Genomic DNA, 22,500 nt, shown 5'->3' on the forward strand with positions numbered 1-22,500 from the left:
GATTTGGCTTTTAAGCTAAGTAATTAATAAAATATCCCAATTCGATTTGTGTCGACATATCTCGTGTTTTAAAGAGATAAACTCCACTTTGTGTGACAGGTGTGTGGAACATGTTGCAGCCAGCAGTTCAGCGGCTCAGCAGCGGAATCAGGCCTCGGTGGTCACGTGGCTTCAGTGAGGGAGGTGCCTAACTTCTGACGATGGTGTCCCAGCGTGCTGCACGCAGACATTGTTCCGACAAAATGCCGTTACATTTGTAGTTTTGAATTAAAAAAAAAAAAGTCTCAACAATTACGAAGCGCGTGTCAGGTGCAAGCGTTCCTATAAACCCTGCGCGTTTTGTAAATTAATTAGTTAGATATGAATATTCTCTCCGCATTACGCGCTGATACGTTATCTTATAAGAAGTGATTCCGGTTCAGTGGGAAGGTTTGAACTGCTCTCTGGAAAGTGACCATTGTTGTAATCAGGTCGAGGCTGTTATCATTTCTACTTGCTGACTTTCTTAGTTTTTTTTACGGGTTCACAGCAAGAAAAACAGCGCAAGCTTTTCAGAGTGTCATGAAAGAAATGTCAAGGTAAGTCGTGCATGTGGCGCATTATCCATTTATGGCCGTTTTTGTTCGCGTTTTGAGAGTGTCCTGAAGAATAGGCTAAAAGCTAATGTTAGCCAACTGTCACAACAACCAAACAAGGCCCGCAGCCACCGTTTGCTGGCTAGCCCGCTTGTTTGTTGGGTAACTATGGCGTGAATCCGCCTAACAAAATGAACATATACCACTTGCATTTGTTGGAGAGAATGCCTACCGCTAAATGGGTCCGACTGGTAAGCGAGTCGTTGGCTAACGCTAAACCTATTTTTCCGTAGCAGCCAGCTAACGTTCGCTAACTTGCTAAATTAGCCAATTTGTTAGCGCTTCCAACCTGTTTGTAGCCTCTCGGCTAACGTTCGTTCGCCGCCAGCTTGGATAGTAACCTAGCTCGTTTGGAACACGTTTCTGATATTTTAATAAAGTCACTTTTCAGATTTGGAATTGCGCGCAACTATGAAGTCATGAATGCGCTTGTTGTTTGCATTAAGCACATTACTGCCAGAGTAGTATGTCGCGTGTTTACACATGGGCTCGCGGCATTAATAGCAAGGAGAACAGAAACTAGCAAAGCACAACACTTAACAAAATGCGGCGGTGGCACAAATTCATCCGCTTTAACTCGGCATTCTTGCTTTTAACCAAGACGAGGTTTGAGAAACTATGACATGAAGAGAAAAAAGGTAGTGAAGTGGCGAGTAGTAACGTTGGCTGTCATTGCATGTATTGTTTCCTCGCAGCACCATGCCTGGTGGGCAGCAGCCTCAGAAACACTATGGCATCACCTCTGCCATCAGCCTGGCACCCCCACGAGAACTAGACCACCAGTACACCAAGAAGCTCTGTGACGCCATGAAACCTTTTGGGGTGTTTGAAGACGAAGAGGAATTGAACCATAGGTGAGGAACAGAAAGTGTAATTTTCTATTTATCATAGCATCACTGTGGAGCGGTTTTGACTGCATACATTTCATTGCAGCAATCACAACTACAGTTATCAGGGGTGCACAGAAAAACACTTTTGATACAATGCACCACTACTTCTCTGATATTCGAAACATAGAAACTATTATGCTTAACAGAAGGTAGCATTTATTGTACAGCTTTTGTACTGCATTTTAGTTGTTTAAACAACTATATATATATATCTATATATCTATATATATATATATATCTATCTATCTATCTATCTATCTATCTATCTATCTATCTATATATATCCTGATGCTTGAATGCAAATATTTACATCAACTGAATTTGTGAATGTTGTGTATTTATCATTTTAATTTTCGCAGTATGATTAATGAGAGGGCCGTACTGTGAATGAAACGCCCGCTAAAAGCTGTATCTCCGTTTCAGACTTGCAGTTCTCGGGAAGTTGAATAACTTTGTGAAAGAATGGATCGCAGAGATCAGTGAATTAAAGGTGGGTTGTGTTGAACGGTCATTAATGGTGGTTATCTAATCAGACGCTAAAGCTATGTGGTGTTGTGCCATACGGAGTAAAAACCTGCTGATTTCACTGTATATTCACTTGTCTCCCCTTCAGAACCTCCCACCATCGGCTATAAGCTGCGTCGGGGGCAAGATATTTACATTTGGTTCGTACAGACTTGGAGTGCACACAAAAGGTACGTTGAGTCATTGCAGCGACATCAAATCATCTTCAAACATTGACACCGTCCCATGTACTGTGTGCTTGGCTCATATCCGCATTGAAAAGGACCAGAGAGGTATCTGAACATTACTACGACACTGCACTCGACCCCGTCTAAGCGGGCCTATCTCGTTGTTTTTGAAAAGCACAGTTCAGCCTGATTCCCCTGCTTTTGAGTCTTTTTGAAAAGACTAGTTTTGAGGTCTGAAAGCTGTGTAAACATTGGCCTGCTATAGACTGGAGTGTTAGTGTGAATGCAGTCGGAGACAACAAGCGAGACGATGAAAATTAGTTAAAAAATACAATACATGCATAGCAGAAAAATGCATTGCTATGTTTTTTTTAAGTATTTGTTGTGCAACAAAATTATTGTAAATTTAAGTATTTAAAAAAAAATCAAAGTTATACAGTTTTTACATGACTCTGAATTAGTACGGATGTTCCAAGCTAATCTGTAAAATTGATAATGGTGCTGGTGGTGATTATTTTTTCTTTATTCATTGATTGGTATCAGCTATATGTCACCGGGTGAATATTCAGTGCTTTGTGTTTACCAACCCGTTGCGCTTCTGGATAAATCCAATGTTAAAACTGCCACGTTATGCCTCATTAAATCAGTTTCAGTTAGACGGAAAGTGCCGGCCAGCACAGTGAGCCGAGCCATTTTGAGTAAAAAACAAACTCCCAAATAGTTTGTTGGTTGAAAACTTTATTTGAATCTCTGTATTTTGTTAACCCTGGAGATAGAGTCTGTCCAAACTTTCCTATCAATAGCAAATTTTGGTGAGATGCCGGAGCCTAAGGTCTGTGGTTAACACACGCTTAAGATATAAGAACATCTTGTTCTATGATACGTCAGTAAACACCCCTCTAGTGAAATCAGAAGCTTTTACGTGTCTTAAAAATGCGGTTGCTAGTGAATGGCTAAATCCACGCTACTACGTTCCCATTTTAAACTCATCTTTTTGCTACGTTTACACTTAGCGTCTACACTACTCCAGAGTTTGAAACCCCCCCCAAAGACGGAGGGGTTTGGAAACGCTACAGACGCTGTGTTCATTTGAAATCTCCGGGGTTGACTCGTAGTGAGGGCGGAAACGCAGACCTTTTGAAAACGATGACGTAGACACCGTGTTCGTTACTTGATTGGGTCTTAGCAGTCACGACGTGTCCTTCTCTGATGCGTCATACTGCCGGAAGAAAACAAACAGCCTTGATTACGCATCGACTGTTGTCTATACTATCAGCTGTTACTACTGCCTACATGTGGAGGAAGCGGCTGTTATTATAGAGATTAGCGAGCGGCATTGTCCGCCCTACAGAGCGGACGGTTTAAGTCACGGTTTGCAGCTTTGAGGAGGGTGATGGATACAAAACGGAGGACTTTTCTTATTAATGCTTATTTTGTTCTGCACAACTATTGTGAAGTCCTCATAGAAAATATAAATGAACAATAGCATAAATGCCCTCTAGTGCAACAGGGACTTACAGCCGCCCAAAGTTTGAAAACTACAACTTTTTTGAGTCTGAGTGTATATGGAGGTAGATCTTAAGTATCAAGCACAACCTTTTATTATTATTAAAGAGAACAATAATACTCACCGGCACCCGCATGCCCGGTGTTTGTGAATAGTCTTAATCGTTTAGTGATGTTCGTTTTCAGGCGTGCTCGTATAGATGGAAATCGTTTAGACAACGGTGCTGTAGATTGTTTTCCCTTTAAAACCCGGTTTTAAACAGAACCGTATGAGTGTGGATGTAGACTTGGACTACAAAAAGTAATCACGGCAACTAGTCCGCCTTTACTCACTCATGTGACCGTGGTGTAGTTTGTTAGCTTTTAAGTTCGTCTTTTACCGATTGCATTCCCACTTCAAAAATCATAAATGTGCTGTTCATTTGTGAAGATTATCTTGCCCAACAAAATGTGTAATTATTTAAAACTTGTCTTTGCCACAGAGCTTATGCTCTGCATTAATCCAGAAGCTAATGCAAAAATCCCATTTGGCTTTTTGTTGTGCGATGCTAACTTCCGGGGTTAGCGGAGTTAGTTAGGGTTCACTGGAGTTCTGATGAGTGACTGGTGAGTGTTCAGAAGAAAGGACGATCTAAACCGTGAACAGTTTACAGGCTGCGACTGTACAAAGCCGGGTCAGGTATTATCAGTTGGACAGTCGCCAAAGACAATTGTGAAAAGTATCGGCTCTACTTGATTATCGTGATGTTTTATTCCATGAACTCTCTTAAGCCTTGAACGCAGCAACTTATCAGATTGTCATTGAAGTTGTTGCCCATTGTTGTTGACCCAGAACGCGCTGCTAAAAGTGAAACTGTTTCTTCCAGGAGCTGATATCGATGCCTTGTGTGTGGCCCCACGCCACGTAGAGAGAAGTGACTTTTTCTCGTCTTTCTTTGAGAAATTCAAACAGCACGAAGAGATCAAAGACCTGAGGGTAAGTGTCAGTAAAGAAAGGCCCCGTTTGAAAGATCAGTCGGTCAAATCAAAACGATGCAAGAGCAACAGACTACTTGCGTCACTGCTCCTGGGAGAAAAGTCATTGTTTAGGCGAGCTGAGGTTACTGTTTTGGGAAGTAGAGCAATAACACGGCTGAAGTATTTTTTGCTGAATAGATAGTGGAGTTCTAATGAAGTAACTCTCAGCAGAGAGCAATACCCACGAGCATTGCCCGTGTTGTTGTCAAGTCTGCTGTTTTAATTTTAATTTCCCACGGTGTGTGTCTTTATTAACATCAATATACATGATGAAACAAGTCTGTTCCCCCCCTTTAGGTTATGTTTGTTTTGACACTAAATTATATTTAAATAGAATTATCAAATTAACTGCTATTTTTTGAAGTATATACTTCTTGTGAGTAAATATAGTCTTGCAGATCTTTTCCAAAAAGGCGTAGAGGTGGTGCACTTTGATTGGAAGGTGACGTTTGGAGTAGACAGTGCTCTGGAGTTATTGTTATGTTTTAGACTAAACAATCCTCCACAGCCACCGCTGCAAATAGCATAATAATAATATTAGTGTAGCTGGATTTTCTACAACTGGCCAGAAATGCCAGGTTTAATTTGAATTAATAGACATTCAAAAATGTTCTGAACGAAGCTTCAAACTATTTTGTGCAGCTCTAGACTTTCACCTCTTTTTCGTCATGATGTGAGCGAGCAATGTGACTTCGCCTCCTCTTAGATGTGTTGCTGATATTGTCTCTTTTTGGTGCTTTCTCAAGGCTGTGGAGGATGCCTTCGTACCGGTGATAAAATTCAAATTTGACGGAATAGAGGTAAGTACCTTTGAGATCCAAGTGATGCGTGTTGTCTACATATAGGGCTATTCAATAACTAAAGGACAAAGGTGTTGTAGTATAGACATTGTTAAAACTGTCACCATATCAGATTTTTACTACACATTTATCATTGCCAAAATATTAACAATATCTGTTAGAATATTTATAGGAAAAAAAAAAAAAAAAACATGCATTCAGCCAAATTCATTTTTAACTGTCTTTTGTGCATTTTGTTCTTTTTTTTGGGTAAATTCATTGCACTTCAAATACAAATGTGAGTGAGTGGGCAGAGTGTCTCCAACCATAGCAGTGTTTATAAAATGATTTAAGAGGCACTGGATTATTTACACAATATTGTCATGTGTATTGTTAATATATCAGTATTTCGTTTTTAGATATTACGGTTAAATACCGTTATATCGCGCCACCTAACTGATCGTAAGGATAACTTCTGTTCAGCTGTCGCTGAATAGCTTTGCAAAGAATGATGGTTTTGATCTGACTTTAAACAAAAAAATGAGTCCAGATTAAAACAGGTTTTTCTCAGGCCGAGGTCGGAACGTCATGACACATGTTGGTTGTCCAGTTTGTAGTTCAGGTCCATGAAAAGGTTCACTAAAGAGCAGGAAAGAATATATAAAAGAGCATCATCATAACTACTGTTCCTGTGTCTGCCTAAATAAGAAACCTCGGTACTTGTAGTTTGCATTCCTTGATAAAAAGTCCTTTAAAAGCTCCTCATACTGAGCCGTACTGCGGTGCACCTGCTGGCCATTCCCAGACGGCTCACTTGTACTCCGTCTCATCGGTTCTTCCCTTGTTTTTCTGTCTCCGTCTGAGCAGATTGACCTGCTTTTTGCCAGACTGGCCTTACAGTCCATTCCAGACAACTTGGACCTGAGGGGAGACTCTATCCTGAGAAACCTGGACATTCGGTGTATCCGCAGCCTTAACGGTACGCTGCGTGACCTTTACCGGCTTGTATGAGAGCCACTTGAATCTTAAACCCTCTCTTACTGGAGATCGTCGCCTTAAGTTTAAGAGTGAAACGCTTTTCTCGCAGTGCTTTAGGTTTCTGATGTTTTGTCTCTCAGGTTGTCGAGTGACTGATGAAATTCTGTACCTGGTGCCAAACAAAGAAAACTTCAGACTCACATTGAGAGCCATCAAACTGTGGGCGAAACGTAAGTGGATTCAAATCTTCTTCAGAGTGCTGCACCCTTTTTTGCGGCTGCTCCGAGAGTAGAAGCTTGTTTTGTCCACGTCCGTCTATCCTGAGCTTTATACGTCACACGGACACCATCAAAACTAGGGATGGGTATCGTTAGGATGTTATCGATACTGCTTCGGTTCCTTATCGATACTCTTATCGGTTCTTGATCATTATTATCTTGAAGACAATTAAGGAAAGAATCAACATTGCTTTATTATTCTTGTACGTAAACAAAAAGTTCGTGCGTGTGTGTGTGGCGTGACTCGGCTCCTTGTGCAACGACGGGCACAGAGACGGAGAGAGGTTTAAGACGCTGCTGTTACGGATAGCAGTCCGGACCTTATCGGCAATCCGGGTTTTATTCATTTAGAACCGGTTCCCGTTTAGAACCGGTTTCGGGGAACATCCCTAACGTCCCTAGAGCCCGTTTGTGAGAGCAGATCGGCCGGCTGGACACAGATAATAGCTTGTGAGTGCTTTTATCGCCGTACGCGTCGTCTCTACGAAGGATCGTGTTCCTGCTGTACGGCTGTCGGGTCGAGCGTTGACATGCTCATCAATACTAAGTGTGAGGTCAAGCGTCCTCTGGTTGGTGCTCATGAAGAAGAAACAATGTCAAACTAATGTATAGTAGGCCAGACAGATGCTGACGGGGCCGATGCTAGTCCATCATACAGCGGTGGTTAGAGTGGTGATAATGTTGCCATAGAAACAATTTTTAAAGAGCTTTTCTGATGGAGCGCTCTCCATCATCCAGCGGCTTAAAAAGATGCTTTGTGGCTGATTTTACAGCATCCTTGTGTCATATTCAGAAGTAATATATAAAAAGTAACGGTATCAAATTATACCACGGGGTTACTCACGTCCTGCAGGTGTCCTCTCAGTCTAGTGCTGCTCATATCTTACTGTAACGTGCTCCTCCTGCAGGCCGTGGGATCTACTCCAACATGCTGGGCTTCCTGGGTGGAGTGTCTTGGGCCATGCTGGTGGCCAGGACCTGCCAGCTCTACCCCAACGCCGTGGCCGCCACGCTGGTCCACAAGTTCTTCCTGGTGTTTTCCAAATGGTGAGCATTTAGCTTAGCTCCTGCAGCGTCATATTGATCCTGTTCCACACGATGGCAGCATTTCACCGCCTCGTGCGAAGCCAGTTCACACATTTTAGTACGGTTTGTCTCTTCCGTCCTACAGGGAGTGGCCGAATCCTGTGCTGTTGAAACAGCCCGAGGACAGTAATCTGAATTTACCTGTGTGGGATCCCAGAGTGAGTATGACACCAGTGGTTCATTCCCACATGTTAATGTTATGTGTAGACACAGGAAACACCATTTGCACAGAGTTGATCTGCTAAATTGTGAGTTTTTTATTTTTTATTTTTTTTTATTTTTTATTTTTTAAATTAAGCTCACTAGATAAGAGTATAGGTACATTTGTCTTTCTCCTATTTCATGTCTCCTCATTCCTCTTGTCCTCGCATGACCTGGAACATTTGGGGTCTTCTATCTTGAGTTCATATGCTCTTACCTCTGCTCGGAGGAGGCTTCCCCAGAGCATCTTGGAGCAAGGAAGACTTCCCACGTGGACGTCCTTTTTGTTTTCTCTCTTCTTTTTTTTTTTTTAAATCAGACAGACGCGCCCCTTTAGTAAAAATGCTATTAAAGCGCAAAACAGAGCTGACATTTGTGTTTAAATCCCATATTTACATCACCACAGTCAAACACTAAGTATTTAAGGACACCTCTCCACACTCTTGCAGGTTTTCTTATGAATATTCTTTCCTTGGCCAGGGGCTTTTACTGTTTTTCATAATAATACTATAAATCTATTTACCACAGACTAATTAGTGTTTAGCCTGAAGTGAAAAACCAACTTTCTAGCTGCTGTAAACTGCTGTGTCATGTCTGTTGTGTCCCTTCAGCAATAAACACATTTAAATTATCTCCTGGTGTCATTTTCGTTCAGTCACAGCACGGCCAACAGAAGCCGTGCGTTGGGTCTGAAGTATAGCGTTGGATTCAGTTTCAGAAGATTTCCTGAATGTTCAGGCTACTTTATAGTATTTCTGTTTTCTATGAGACATGCTCATCATAATCCAAATGTAGAGCTGAAACTAATGATTACATGCACAGAATGTACTCTGGTGTTCGGAGTACTGTCTGTATTTTCACCCCAACGGTAGTGAGGTATTCTCACATAACTCCTCCCCTTTTGTAACACTTTAGACATGGACAAAGTCATAGACTGGCTGGCATCCAATGTAAAACAGATGAACTAAACATGTGCAATATACTTGGACATTAAATTGTGTTTCGACTGATCTGGACACCATTTAAACGCGGCCTTGCATGTGCTGTCCAGCAGCTGATATTTCGGCTCAATGTGCACATGTAATATTTCTTTTATATTGGAGAATGTTAAACTGCAATAGCTAAAATGATTAGCACTCACAAAGATGCTAAAGCTCTGTCATGGCTCACAGAAAGGTGATCCAGCCTTCATCAGCAACTGCCAAGTCCCTTCACATGAAGATTTAGAGGAGCACGTCTCATTTCACATTTTGTTTCCTTCACTTCTCCTCCTTCGCATCACTTGAGGAAACAATGCAGATGAGGGAAAGTGGGTTGGGATGTACAGTGTGTGTTGTGAGCCCTCTGGTTTCATGTGGGCGTGGGGAGTTGCCCGACATAGTTTGGCCGGTTGAGTTTGCTGGTGAAGGCTCTCATTTCTGTCGTGGTCCCTCTGCCGTGTTTGTTTTTATTTCCTTTTAGGTAAACCCATCCGACAGATACCACCTGATGCCCATCATCACCCCCGCCTACCCCCAGCAGAACTCCACGTACAACGTCTCCACGTCAACGCGCACCATCATGAGCGAGGAGTTCAAATACGGTAAATAACGACACGGCATGAAATGAAATATCTGTCCACCTGCTTCCTGGTCATACCTAGTTTATCAACAGTCTATGGTAACTTTTGCATCTTTCAAAAGTGTCAAAACTTTGAAGTGTAATTCCTCAGCCTGCTAACGTCTTTGTCCCATGTGTCTGGCATGAACAGGCCTCAGCGTCACAGATGAGATTCTTCAGGGAAAGACAGAATGGTCCAAACTCTTTGAGCCGCCCAACTTTTTCCAAAAGTACAAGTAGGTGTTGCCCGCCGGTCTCGATCCTTTGTGTTCCGTGGTTTTGAAAGTCAGTCGGTATCATGTTAAGTTATGGGGGTGGTGCTGCTGCTTCATCATTGGAGTCGCACTACCTGAGCACCAGTGTGAATGGTTGAAGAGAATGTTCCTCTGTGCAGCACATTGAATTCAAGAGTGTTGAGGATCGAAACACTGCCCAGCTTCTTCATCTGATTTTCTGCTCTGTGCTGCAGGCATTACATCGTTCTGACCGCCAGCGCTTCCACAGAAGAAAACCACTTAGAATGGTAAGAGTCTGTAAAGAGTGAAACTCTACTGCAATAGATGGACTTGTATTACCAGTGACTCTGTGAAAACACCTGCTGATGTTTTTTTTTTTTTTCTCCCTCAGGATCGGCCTGGTGGAGTCAAAGATCCGTGTTCTGGTGGGAAACCTGGAGAGGAATGAGTACATCACCCTGGCTCACGTCAACCCCCAGTCCTTCCCCGGGTCCAAAGAGAACCGCAACGAGTGAGTTCACCTTTATCCATTTGAACAGCTCGGTGGTAGAGGGCAACTCCTGCTAATCAATCAAACCTTTTCTAGGTTTTGTTGTTTGTCGTCGAGAACTCTGAACATGTTGCCCGTTGACATGTGTTAATGCTGATAGTGCAAGTCAGTGAGTCATGACGTCATTGTTTGCGTATGTCTCGTCATTGAGTATTAGGCAGGCACATGGCACTAGTTTAAAATGTGGCGTGGCTTCACACCAGCATGTTCATTGTGACGCTGTCTGCACTTTAACGCTCTAAACAGACACTGTCAGTCCTGCTGTGTGTTTAGCTCCGTTAGCTGTTAGCTCTTTAAGTCAAACACAGCGCCGGACTTCCACCGGATGCTAACAGCTAACTAGCTCTCCTCCCGACTGACAAGTGATATTCATTACTCTTCTACTCTAGACTGTAGCTGCAACATTCAGGAAAGTTTTTAGCAGGCTGCTGTTGATTGGCTGGCAATTTAATTTAGGAAGCGCTTGATTGATGTGCAGCAGAGTTTTCTATGAGCGGTGCTTTTTAACCATCAATATCGTACTTGGTGATGTTCATTGTTTTCACGTGGCTCCTTGTGTGTTTCTGTGACAGGAACGACTTTGTGTGCATGTGGTTCATCGGGATCATCTTCAAGAAAGTGGAGAACGCGGAGAGTGTGAACATTGACCTGACGTACGACATCCAGTCCTTCACAGACACTGGTAGGTCATATCTCTCTCTAGTCAGAACATTGAAGATGAAATGGGCTGCAGGACATGTACTATTCTACTATATACTACGAGTATAAGAAGTGGCTAAAAGGTAGGCTCATTTGTTTTACCGCCTTTGAAATAAATGCAGAAAAAAAGCTTTTTCTCTTTCATTTTTTAAAGAAAATATGAGAAAATACACTTGACTTTTTCCAATATGTCCAACCTTTTTTATTATGAATAACATAGATATTTCTTAATCTACTCCTAGCTGCTATTAATAATGTGAGAGGCAACCTGCAGGAGCCTAAGTCATGAAATGGCCTCAAAACATGAGGTTAAATTCATACAGTGGCAGCTTTATAAATGCACAAGTATATCAAAACATTGCCGAACTCACTTATAATGAAAATAATGAATCGGTAAACTCAAATGTTAAACGTTCCAAAGAATCCAAACCGTGCGGCAGCCACTTGGTCTCTGCCTAGAAGAAAGTCAAACCTGTTTCTATGTATTCGTGTCTGTCGTCGATGATCTGAACACGTCACGTTGTTCCCTGCAGTGTACAGACAAGCCAACAACATCAACATGCTGAAGGACGGGATGAAGATCGAAGCGACGCACGTGAAGAAGAAACAGCTTCATCAGTACCTTCCTCCTGAGCTGGTGCAGAAGAAGAAGAGGGTGAGACGTCGTCCCGCGCATGTCGGGACCAAAGCCTGAATACATTTTTGAAACATTTCTATGGTTATTGACTTAATGCATTTCTTCTTTTATTGTATCTCACTGCGTTTCTTTCCCCCGCAGAGCATAGCGGAGTTGAACCGCAGCTCCAACGGGGGGAGCTCCAAGCGGCTCTCTCTGGACAGCAGTCACCTGGACAGCTCCAGAGACACGGACTCAGGGACTCCCTTTACCTCCCCATCCAGCAAACCCACTAAGCCCGCGTCCGACACAGAGGACAGGTGTGATTCACACCAAATGCATTTTAATGTTGTTACTGTCAAATGCAGATGTTCTATGCTAATGCAGATCCTATTTTTGCCAGATATTATTACTATTTACAACAGGTTCAAATCCACAATGTGATGCTGAGTGAATGTTTGTGTTGTGTATTTTGCAGCGTCAGCCCTCCCAAGCAGATTTTTACAGAGGGCTCCCCAGCAGCCAGCGCAGCAGCTACAGCAGCTACAGCTACAGCAGCTGCTACAGCTACTACAGCAGCTACAGCTACTACAGCAGCTACAGCAGCTACAGACCAGGGCATGTCCATCCCTGTCATTGGCTCCAGTGAGTTGATTTTCCAGTGACCATTACACACTCTGGGATAGGCTGTTAAACATTTTAATATTTACATAGAGTCGTGTGACATAATGTCTCTTTTGTTATATGGGACATTACATCAGAAACTCTTCAAATCTAGAGAATATCAATGAACAAACGGCTATGCCGAGTTGAAAGCATGTCCCTTATATGGATGTCAATAGACAAATAAACCAGATCCGATTTCTTCTCGTTTCGTCCCCCTCTGATCCCGAAGAGCCCGCGGTCAAAGCCAAACCCGCGTCCCCGCCGGCCAGCAGCTCTGTCGCCATGGGGCCGGGCGGCGACGCGCAGCCCAACGCCGCCTGCAGCCCCCGAGAGGAGCCCAACGGCCTGGAGGACCCGGTCAACGGCGCTCCTGCCAAGAGACCGCACTCGCCCACACAGGAGGACCTGGCCAAGAGGCACAAAGAGACGGAGGTGAGGAGACCCGGAGCGTGTGTGTGAATATATGTATTTGGTGTTTGGTATAAAAACAGCAGATTAAATTACAGATGAAATTCTTTTGCTGCAGGTGGTGTCAAATGATGACTCTGCATTTAAAGAGCCATTTCCACCGTCCTCTGACTCATGCACACATGGAGAAGAACCCAGTGCTGTAGGTGTTACTTACCCCGGCTGCTTTTAGTGACCGTGTACAGACAGACGAAGCAAGATTAACCTTTGCACATTTTTCCTCTCTCCGCCGTTAGACCCCACTGTCTGGATCAAAGGCTAAGCCCATTCCAACCATCGATACCTCAAGAACACAGGTAACGTCTTCTCTCTACGTGGTGGACTTGGGTTCTGTTGAGCAGAAAAAAAGAGAAAATGATATAAATGGAAAGTCTTCATGGAGTCCCCAAAAACCTTGAAACTTGCATCTAATCTATAAAGGACAATATCTGGGTATGCACAGCATCTCTAAACTTTGTTAGCCACTTTTAAATTATGTCAAGCCATTACATTGTTCCACAGCTTAAGTGGCACACGGATCCATGGATTTCCTAAATGAATTATATTAAATCGATCTATAACGTTGCTTTCTCCTTCCTCAGAGACTTCCCAGCATGGAGCTGCCAGACGCCTCCTCGCCTCTACCGGCCAGCAACAGCTGCCGCGTCGTGAAGAATTCCATTAAACTGGCCCTCAACCGCCACAAGTGAGCCCTCAACTAGTTTCCCAGAGATGGTTGTTGTGAATGTTTGTTTTTTTACTTTCTAATGTTTTAATTCTGTATTTCTTGGCCCGTCTGTTTTTCATTGAATTTATAGCATCACACCTCCCAAGCCCCCAGTGTTTGAGGGCACCGTCACCACCGACGCTCCTCCTGCCAGCGAAGAGAAGGGCATGTCCATCCCCGTCATCGGCTCAAGTACGTGCTGAGTCGCTTTTTATTCACTCAATCACTTCTGGTAATTCATCACACTTTTGTTAAGTGAAACCATGACAAATATTTGTTAACAAGCTATTTTTCCCCGAGATGAAAGAAGTCTTAAAAACTAATTGTTGACGACCTTTTTTTTTTTTTTTTTTCTGTGAGCACAAACGAGACAAAAATGTACCATTAGCCTGCATCCGGTGTAAAGTTAGTTACTTTCAGTCAGCTGTTTTGTTTTTCTAGGCTTTTGTTAGGAATGAGTGCAAGATTAAAGCGTTAAGACATTCTAGATGCTTGTCTAAAGTTAAGCTGAGACAGTGAGCAGTATTTGAGTCAAATAGTCTCACGAACGTCACAACAAAGACGGAGAAAGAAAAAGCGACAGAAATGAGACTAAAATGTGACTGACATAAAACTAACATGCATTTTTGTCAAAACATAGGGGTGCACCGACACCTTTGGGTGCTTGCTGGTACCGAGTACTTAATCGTACAATTACAGTTCTAATAATGACTTTGAAAATGTGTTTGATTTTCATCAGATGTTCCTCACGCTCCGACTATAACAAACTAAATGTACAACACCTTGTCCCTCCTCTTTCTTCCCGTAGAACACGTGGCCTCCAAACAGGCGGCGCCCCCCGTCGGCAGCTCCATCCCCACGTTGGTGAGCCGAGGGGCCGACCCACTGAACGGAGCGACGGCCAAGAGAGCCCACTCCCCCTCTCTGGAGGAGCAGGCCAAGAGGCTGAAAGAAACAGAAAAGGCCAGAATCCACATAGCTTGAACACACAAACAGACTCTGATTTATACATGCGTAGAGTTGGGGGGCTTCACAGTAACGTCAAAAACACCAGAGGAGACGACTTTGGGGCGGGGGGGGTGGGGTGGGTGTTTCAGGTCGGTCTGTCTCAAGTGTGAAGCAGCAGGATGGATAACCTCACCCTCAAATCTTTAGAGTACAGATTTGCCAGTGGATAGGTGATGTTGTGAGGCGCTCTCTGTCACGCTCGCAGCCAGAGGGCTTTGAACACAACAGTCACGGAGATATCCGACACCAGAACTAATCGTTATTTTTTTTTTTACTCTTCTTCTCCCTCGGTGTTTAAAAGTGTACACAGTGCAGATGGAAAAGGAGCTGTTCTGTTCTTTTCTTTTCTTTTTTCCCCCCCAAAGTTAACATGTTTTAAAACAGCCCAGAACATTTATCGACCCGCTTGCTACACATACCTCTGTTGTGTGCTGATTTCTTTTTTTTCTCCCAAACAGAAACCTGTACAGTAAATGTTGATGTACATAACTTTTTTGTCTTAAAAAGAAGCAAAAGATCACTGTAAATCTTTTGACCATTCTATTGTAGTTTTATCTAAAAAGGAAAAAAAAAAAAGTTTAAAAAAATGTAATTTTTGTTTTGTTTTTCTCTCATGCTTGTCCAAAAAAGGAAAAAAAAAAAATAAGTTTCCAGCCCTGGATATTTTTTTGTAAAACACTGTATAGGTTTGGATACAGTTCGAAAGGAGGCTTTATTGAGGGGGTTCGCTCAGATAGGACGGAAACCACAACCACGACTCTTTGGACCACCACGACCACCCAAAGTGGACTCCAGGTTGGTATCGCACTTTGCGGTGCATCGGTGATCTGACACCAGTGCTTCTCAGGTACCGGTAAAAAGATCACCCTTTACGGTAACGCTGAAGCTGTACGGTCACTACTGGGATTAGCACGGAACACAAAGTGGACCCTATCGGTAACGGCCACCCTTCTGTTCAGCGTGGCGTCGCTGTCACGAGTGTCCCGCCTACTTTATGTCTCGGATTAAAAGAAACGGTTGAGTTTTGCCGCTTGCTTTTCCTGGCGTGGTCGAGGCCCTCGATGTCACGGTGGCGAGCGATCGCCGGACAGTTTAGACGGCTACAGCAAGAAAATGTTCCGATATAAGTTGTGTACGTATCTGTGATTGTGCGACGCCTAAAGTGAATTCTCTGGTTCATTCGGAGGGCTAAACAAAATAAAATAAAATCTTTTGTTCTAGATACCGTTTGACCCCCCCCACCTGACCCCTCCCCCACCGTGGTCTGTTGAAGCGAAGTCCTGCATGAAAGAGTTTGCGGTGCTTTGTGTAAAAACGAAAAATGGTTTGAAGCTTTTTGGCGAGTTGTGCTGGTTCATGTGTGTTTGCATACGTATGTGATTGAACGTGTGTGTGTGTGCGAGAGAGAGAGAGAGAGCGTGCACGCATAGATTGGTTGTGTTCATGTGTTGGAGAGAGACGGAATTCCCTTGGTTTTTGGGTGTTAACCCTCCGCGCCTCCTGTGGAGGTTCTTAAAAAGCATCTCCCGGTGGTGGTGGTGGGGGTGGTCGGGAGACGGCCCCCGACCTTCCATCTTTATGGTCTGAAACTCGGCGACTGTTTGATTTCAGCGCAGAAGATAATATGTATACAACAAAGTGTAAAGTGATGCAGAGGAGGCGCCGTCTTCTTCGCAGCAGGCAGAGAGACGCAGGGACACAGGCTCCTTTTTTTTTTTTTTTTTTTTCAGCATCAGTTGCCCCAAATAAATGTACAGAACAGTTGTTTCCCCCCCCCCCCCCCCCTCCAAAAAGGCATATTCTTCATTATTGGGGAATTTCTTATCACTTTATTTATATTTGCATATTTGTACCATGTGATTTTTTTTCTTTTTTTTTTTTCTTTTTTTTTTTTTTAATAGCATTCATAGCAGGTAGGTCTCTTTTTAACGAAATCTGCACCACTCTGTTTCAGAACGACTCGTGTTTTGCTGTTTGGAGACATTTAACAAAGCAGGTCATTTAGATGTTTGTTTCTAAAAATGTATTGAAAGGGTATTTTTGTATGTGTTTATCACTTCCTTTAAATGAGTCCGTACACCCATTAAACCCCTAAAAACTACTCCGGTGTCTGTTCTTTGTCGCACATGTTTGTACATTTGTTGTTGCCAAATGCAGAGTCGTAACTATAGATGGTGCGAGTGCACTGTGGGGCCCACAAAGAGAGAGAGAGAGAGAGAGAGAGAGAGAGAGCCCGCCAAAAAGGTGTTCCGAATGCTCCAAGGAAATCCCAGGTGACAGAGCGCCATCTACAGGCGGATTTCCGTCAAATGTGAATTATCTGTTCCGTAACTGTCAGTTTATTTTTACTGCTAACGGTAAAAAAGATTTTACAGGTAATGCTGAACTAAAGTTCACAAGTGTGAGTTCCTGCCCGGAAACTTTTAGCCGTTAGCAACGGGGGGCTGAGGTTAGCACAGCAAGCGGCGGAGAGCCTCTGTATATAATTTAGTGTGCTTTACTTTAGTTAGTACAAAGTACATATAATAGCAATTAAACAGATCTAATTTGAAGACGAGCAATATAGAGGAAAATACAAGTACATAAAATAGAATAAAGACATTTCAAAAATTCAGTAAACAAAAGCGTGTGAAAAGAAGTTTTAACCTGAATTAAAAAATGTGCTACATTTGTTTAACATCTAAGAGTTTCTTCTAAGATCTGTCAGTTTGTTCCAATTGCATGCAGAACAACTGCTACATTGACATATAGCCACAGTGGCACTAATTGAAACTCCCTTCCTAATGCACAATTTTCTACATTACATAGTTTACTAAAGCTGCCAGTGGCAAACTGCTACGTTAGTCCGCCAGTAGTAGGATTGTCTGTCTTCAACACAACGTATTACTGTCGTATTAGCAAAGGTTATGAAAGTGACAATTATAACTTTTTTTCTTCTACTGTATGCTGGTTGCCTTTATAGTTGATAAAGATAATAATTACAGGTAGTTGGTGTTTTTATTCTAAATTATTGCTGGATGGTTAAAATAAGTTCGTTTTTTTTTGTTTTTTTTAGTAAGGAGAGAAATGGCATAGTTTCTGAAGGTTAAATGTTTTATTTTATACTCTTCATGCATTAATTAGTGCCTTTGCTAGGGATAAAAATCATGTCCAGAATGCACCAAATTGCACCATTTAAAAATAAAATGTTAGTTTGTGCCTCTTGGCTTGTTGCCTCACAACCATTACACAAGTTTAAATAATAAAAAATAGGGTGCTATTTGTTAAATATTGCCCTCGAGAAGGCAAACCGGTCTCCGTCAAGGTTTTTTGAAACCTTTGGACAGAGCCAGGCTAGCTGTTTCCACTCATGCTAAGCTAAGCTAACCGGCTGCTGACTCCAGCTACACATTGAGCATACAAATAGAGCGGCAACAGTTTTCACATCTAGCTAACACTTAAAACAAAGCCACAGCGTAGGTCTATGCATGTTCCTTTACGCTACATATCAAACCGCTAAGGTAGTCAAATATGTTATTATATAACAACAGATGGTTAGCTTTGTGACTCTGATGTAATGTTCCAACACGAGCGGTACGAACTAGCTAGGTCAACAATGAACAGATGCTGCCACTGCGCTCCTCAGTGCCGTCTGGTGCATGTGTTGACAAGCAGAAAGTCAAACAGAATGTACACCATTACTGTTTTTACATTTGCTTTTATTTATTTTCTTCTCGTGGCAAGTCTGCTTATCCCGTGCCTTTCCCCTTCATATTTCCCCCACAGCCGGTCTCTTATCTTTGAGTGTAACACTAACGCACTCCCCGCGCGGTACTTTCGAGGCACACACGCTTAGTGTGTGACGAGGAGTGACTCCTCTCCTCTCTCTATCTCGCTCTCTGTTGCCGTGTGTCATGCGGCCCTCTCATTGGTCAGTTCAGATGGAGGGGGCGGTGACGGAGGGGGAATTCCCACCCTCGCTGGTCTCCTGTAACAAATGTTACTTTTCCTGCCCACTGTCACTCATTCAGCTCGGTGTTCTCCGAGACGATAACCTGTGATTCGACTGAGAGCGTTGTGCATCATGGATGGTGAGTAGCAACACCTTTATTTACTGTAAAATAATAATAACGATAATGGTAACAAGTAGGATGAGAGGTTAAAACAGGATGTCATAAATACTAATAATCATGTGACTTAAGTTGTATGTATATTCATATCTTAAGCCTGAATGTACAATAGCAACATGTGCTTAATTTCTTATTAAATACTATTTTGCCCTGTTTATCTTAAGTCTGTTCAACAACACAGTGAAACTTCCTCCTTGTTGCAATGATTGAGACTGGAATAAGTGTCAGCACAGCTTTAGCAGAACTGAACGAGCTCATCAAAACACAACAAACCAGTTTGTTGTGACATATTATTATTATTAGGTCATGTTATCACCAACTATATTCAGTACAGTCTTGTATCTGCTTGCTAATTATCTTCCTACATGTCACTTTTTGTCTCCCTCCCCAGTTCTTATGCCCTCCATGCTAGGGGACGATCCACACATGAGTAAGTGCATTTTAATACCCCTTGTGTCAAAATAACGCTGAAAAGTGCCAAACAATCTCTGAATGCACAGAATGGCCTCTTTCACTTCCTCATTTAGTTTTATTGGTAAGCACTCCTTTTTTAGGCTTATCAGTGTGAGTTCATGTGAGGTTCCTGTAATCCTCATCTGTATGAAAGATTATATGTTGTACATTTATGTGCGTGTGAGCTGCATCACCTCTCAGTTCTGCCGTTCGTGTCCTCAGCCGCTTTGGCAAACACATATTTCTCAATTAAGTCAGAAATGTAACAGGACTTGTTTGACACCGGCCTACGTAACAACCGTGTGCACGGCCTGTCGCTCGGCTGTCATGTCCACGAAAACACATTTCAGTGTTGTTAAATCGTTGTACGATTCACACTTCCCTGATCAGTCTTAGTTCCTCTCTCACAAAGGCATCATGTGGGGCCCGTTTTTGTTTCATGCAAAAGGGTCAAAGTGGGACAGACAAAACGCATTTCATGCTGTTTTGAATGCCGAATTTACTTTTTTTTTTTTGCAAATGCTTTGCAGTTTAAAAGACGCCTTGGGCTACATTTGATGCTGAGAGAGTTTTAAGCATGACGTTGTGTCCAACTGTATGTCAGCAACTTATCTGAAAACGTTTTCTTTCCAACCAAATGCTTCCCCAATTCTAACCAAAGATGTGTAGACTAACTGCAAAATCACCAAAGCCTGAACCAGACATTGTTCCTTTTAAATCACTTTTATACAAACCTTTAGGCATAGCTCCAGAATACACAGAGAGAACCACAATATCCCCTCACTAAAACAGGCTTCGGGGTATTGTGCTGGTCATTTTCACAATTTTCTAACATGTTATAGAACCAAGTTATTTTTTTTACAGGAGACATTTTGAAGTCAAAATGCCCTGTTTTGACTTTAAAATCTGGACGTCTTTAAATTCAATGCCTCCTGGGTTACTACATGTCAGCAACACGTTCATTACCAAAGTATACCTTAGCTTGACTATTTGATCCTACAACTAAAAAAATAAAAAGTAGTAAAAAAATAAGAATGTTTTTTAAAAAGTATGACCAAACGACCACTTTAAGCAGCCACAGGTAAAAACTAACCACAGGGGAAAGTATTCATGGTTTTGGTTGATCTGAATCCATCCTCATGCGCTCCTCTCCACACCCTGTCATTGACTCTCTCCTCCCCCCCATCATCTGTGCTCTCTGTAGTGGCCGAGCCGGCCGTCCAGATCTACGAGGAGCCCAAGCAGAGGGGGATGCGCTTCAGGTACAAGTGCGAGGGTCGCTCGGCCGGGAGCATCCCCGGCAAGAACAGCTCCGACAACAACAGGTCCTACCCCAGTCTGCAGGTCGGTCGGCGGAACTTAAAGACCCACACCTTGTGTTTGTGTTTGTACATAAACTGCACATTCCTCTGTCCTTTGCATCAGTTTGCGTTACCTAAATAAATGCCCCCCCCCCCCCTTTACCGCAGATCCTGAATTACTGCGGCAAAGGCAAAGTGCGTGTCTACTTGGTGACGAAGAACGAGCCGTACCGGCCGCATCCGCACGACCTGGTGGGGAAGGACTGCAAGGACGGATTCTACGAGGCCGAGTTCGGCCCGGACCGCAGGGTGATCGCGTGAGTTCTCCACCCACAGTCGCAGCACACACACACACACACACACACACACACACACACACACCTACCCTCACTATTTCATAATCAGTTTGCTCTCTATTAATAGTATTTTGTGTTTCACTTGACGGTTTCGAAATTCATTGAGTGTAAATCGGTGACCTCTCGGATACAGAGACACACAGCTAATCTCTCTCTCTCTCACACACACACACACACACACACACACACACACACACACACACAAAGCATATTTGTCAAACTAGGTCTGTGATGAAGGTGGCAATACAGATTTCCCCAAGTGGCATCACCCATATCTGCTGTGTGTTAGAGAGCAAACAGTGTGTGTGTGTGTGTGGGGGGGGGGGGGGGGGGGGGGGGGGACTCGTGCATGTGTTTGAGAGTTTGAATGAGTCATTAGTTTGTGTTGCTTCTAAATTGCAAATCCTTCGTGGATTAATGTGGTAACTTTACATTAATCTCAGCCCTTCTATGTATATAAATCCTCCTGTAGATTGGGGTCAAACATTCATCATTGAACAATCGTTTTTTTTTTGTTAAAGTCAGACGGGTTGGGTTGAGTGCACGATCGCTTTGACCTTCACACGCGACCGCATTCTTTTTCTTTCTTTTTTTTGGCCCATCATACTTCGCTCAGGTGTGGCCCTGTGTGTTTTGTTTATTCATTCCTGTCAGCACTGTAAGAGCCCGTCACGTTTTCTCACGGCCCCGTGTTGTGTTACGCAGTTTCCAGAACCTGGGCATCCAGTGCGTGAGGAGGAGGGAAGTGAAAGAAGCGATCGTGCAGAGGATGACCCGAGGGATCAACCCCTTCAATGGTGAGTCCTCACGTCTCATGTCTGTTCTTTTCAGCCCACTAGTGTAGTAACATGTTGGCGTTAGAGCCCGACTGATACTGTTAAATACACATCAGGGAGCCACGCGTTGCTTTATTATTGTCAACATGGCTTCTGTGGTTTACTTTGGGTAAACTACACTACAGCACCCAATGTGTATTAATCCACAGCTGAAAATAGTCCCCAACAAATGCACTATTTATTTAAGCTATATTTGATTTGATAAAAGCTACAGTGCCCACCTACTTTAGGAGCCCTTAAAAAGTGCAGCTATATATTAGTGGTTTGTTTTTTAAAGATCTACATCTTCAGTAAATATAAAAGTTGGTTTTGGTCTTTTCATGGGATTTGTTTTTACCATGAAACAAAAGTAAAGGCAGCGGCGTTTTTTTTCATGCAATTAATTACGATACAAAATACGTCATTAAATACCGTGAATCGCAAATTGTGATGCTTTTGAGTGCCTTTAAAAGGCGGTAGCTAACAAGTGGCTAAATAAGACTACAAAACGTCATCACTCCGACTAGTACACCTGCACAGCCTCCGGAGGGGGAAAACAATCGGCGCCACAATATGCGAACAAAGGGCTGAAACGCTAACAAAATGCCTGCGGCTAGCTAAAAACATTCAGCATGTCAAATATTAGCACGCTATGTCAACCGGGGGGTGGAGTTGATAGCTAAAAGGATGATTGGACAAGTTAGCAGGCTGTTAGCTATGTGTTAGCAAGCTAATGTAGTTAGCCTAGACACTTGCAAACACAATAGGGCATAGCATTCTGACGTGGCCACATTCCACTATGACACATGTCGAGTACTGTCAAAATGCGTTAGTAACGTTAGCTAGCTTTAAACCG

General features: G+C 43.0%; 2 protein-coding genes across 5 annotated transcripts in view; both read left to right on the forward strand.

Annotated features, from left to right (window-relative positions):
* The first annotated feature begins 221 nt into the window (after positions 1-221).
* papolg (poly(A) polymerase gamma) lies at positions 222-16,711 on the forward strand. Of its 4 annotated transcripts, none has more exons than XM_076076768.1 (24): positions 222-578; positions 1,331-1,489; positions 1,949-2,015; positions 2,139-2,220; positions 4,590-4,699; positions 5,487-5,540; positions 6,387-6,498; positions 6,638-6,727; positions 7,684-7,822; positions 7,947-8,019; positions 9,524-9,644; positions 9,813-9,897; positions 10,131-10,184; positions 10,289-10,408; positions 11,020-11,129; positions 11,680-11,801; positions 11,925-12,082; positions 12,241-12,407; positions 12,649-12,860; positions 12,955-13,038; positions 13,133-13,192; positions 13,478-13,581; positions 13,694-13,794; positions 14,411-16,711. In XM_076076768.1, the coding sequence occupies exons 1-24, from the start codon at positions 562-564 to the stop codon at positions 14,584-14,586; spliced, it is 2,577 nt and encodes an 858-aa protein (XP_075932883.1). In that variant the 5' UTR covers positions 222-561; the 3' UTR covers positions 14,587-16,711. The 4 variants fall into 4 exon arrangements, with proteins under 4 accessions (XP_075932883.1, XP_075932884.1, XP_075932885.1 ...); XM_076076769.1 differs by having other exon boundaries at positions 12,658-12,860; XM_076076770.1 differs by lacking the exons at positions 10,131-10,184; positions 10,289-10,408; positions 11,020-11,129; ... (7 more) ...; positions 13,694-13,794; positions 14,411-16,711 and having other exon boundaries at positions 224-578; positions 9,813-9,901.
* Positions 16,712-18,563: 1,852 nt separating this feature from the next.
* rel (v-rel avian reticuloendotheliosis viral oncogene homolog) overlaps positions 18,564-22,500 on the forward strand; it is a 14,846-nt gene continuing 10,909 nt past the window's right edge. Inside the window, exons 1-5 of the mRNA XM_076076968.1 lie at positions 18,564-18,680; positions 19,111-19,149; positions 20,377-20,516; positions 20,642-20,790; positions 21,535-21,626. Coding sequence (XP_075933083.1) covers positions 18,674-18,680; positions 19,111-19,149; positions 20,377-20,516; positions 20,642-20,790; positions 21,535-21,626 — 427 coding nt within the window. The 5' untranslated portion in view covers positions 18,564-18,673. The remainder of the gene's footprint in view (positions 18,681-19,110; positions 19,150-20,376; positions 20,517-20,641; positions 20,791-21,534; positions 21,627-22,500) is intronic.

This window comes from Anarhichas minor, unplaced genomic scaffold (assembly GCF_050575085.1).
Source record: "Anarhichas minor isolate MPS153535 unplaced genomic scaffold, ASM5057508v1 ptg000058l, whole genome shotgun sequence".
In the NCBI taxonomy this organism is placed as follows: domain Eukaryota; kingdom Metazoa; phylum Chordata; class Actinopteri; order Perciformes; family Anarhichadidae; genus Anarhichas; species Anarhichas minor.

Coding starts and splice junctions, on each gene's coding strand:
- papolg (XM_076076768.1), top strand. Junction 6,728..7,683: donor CATCAAACTGTGGGCGAAAC/GTAAGTGGATTC, acceptor CTCCTCCTGCAG/GCCGTGGGATCTACTCCAAC. Junction 11,802..11,924: donor TGGTGCAGAAGAAGAAGAGG/GTGAGACGTCGT, acceptor TTTCCCCCGCAG/AGCATAGCGGAGTTGAACCG.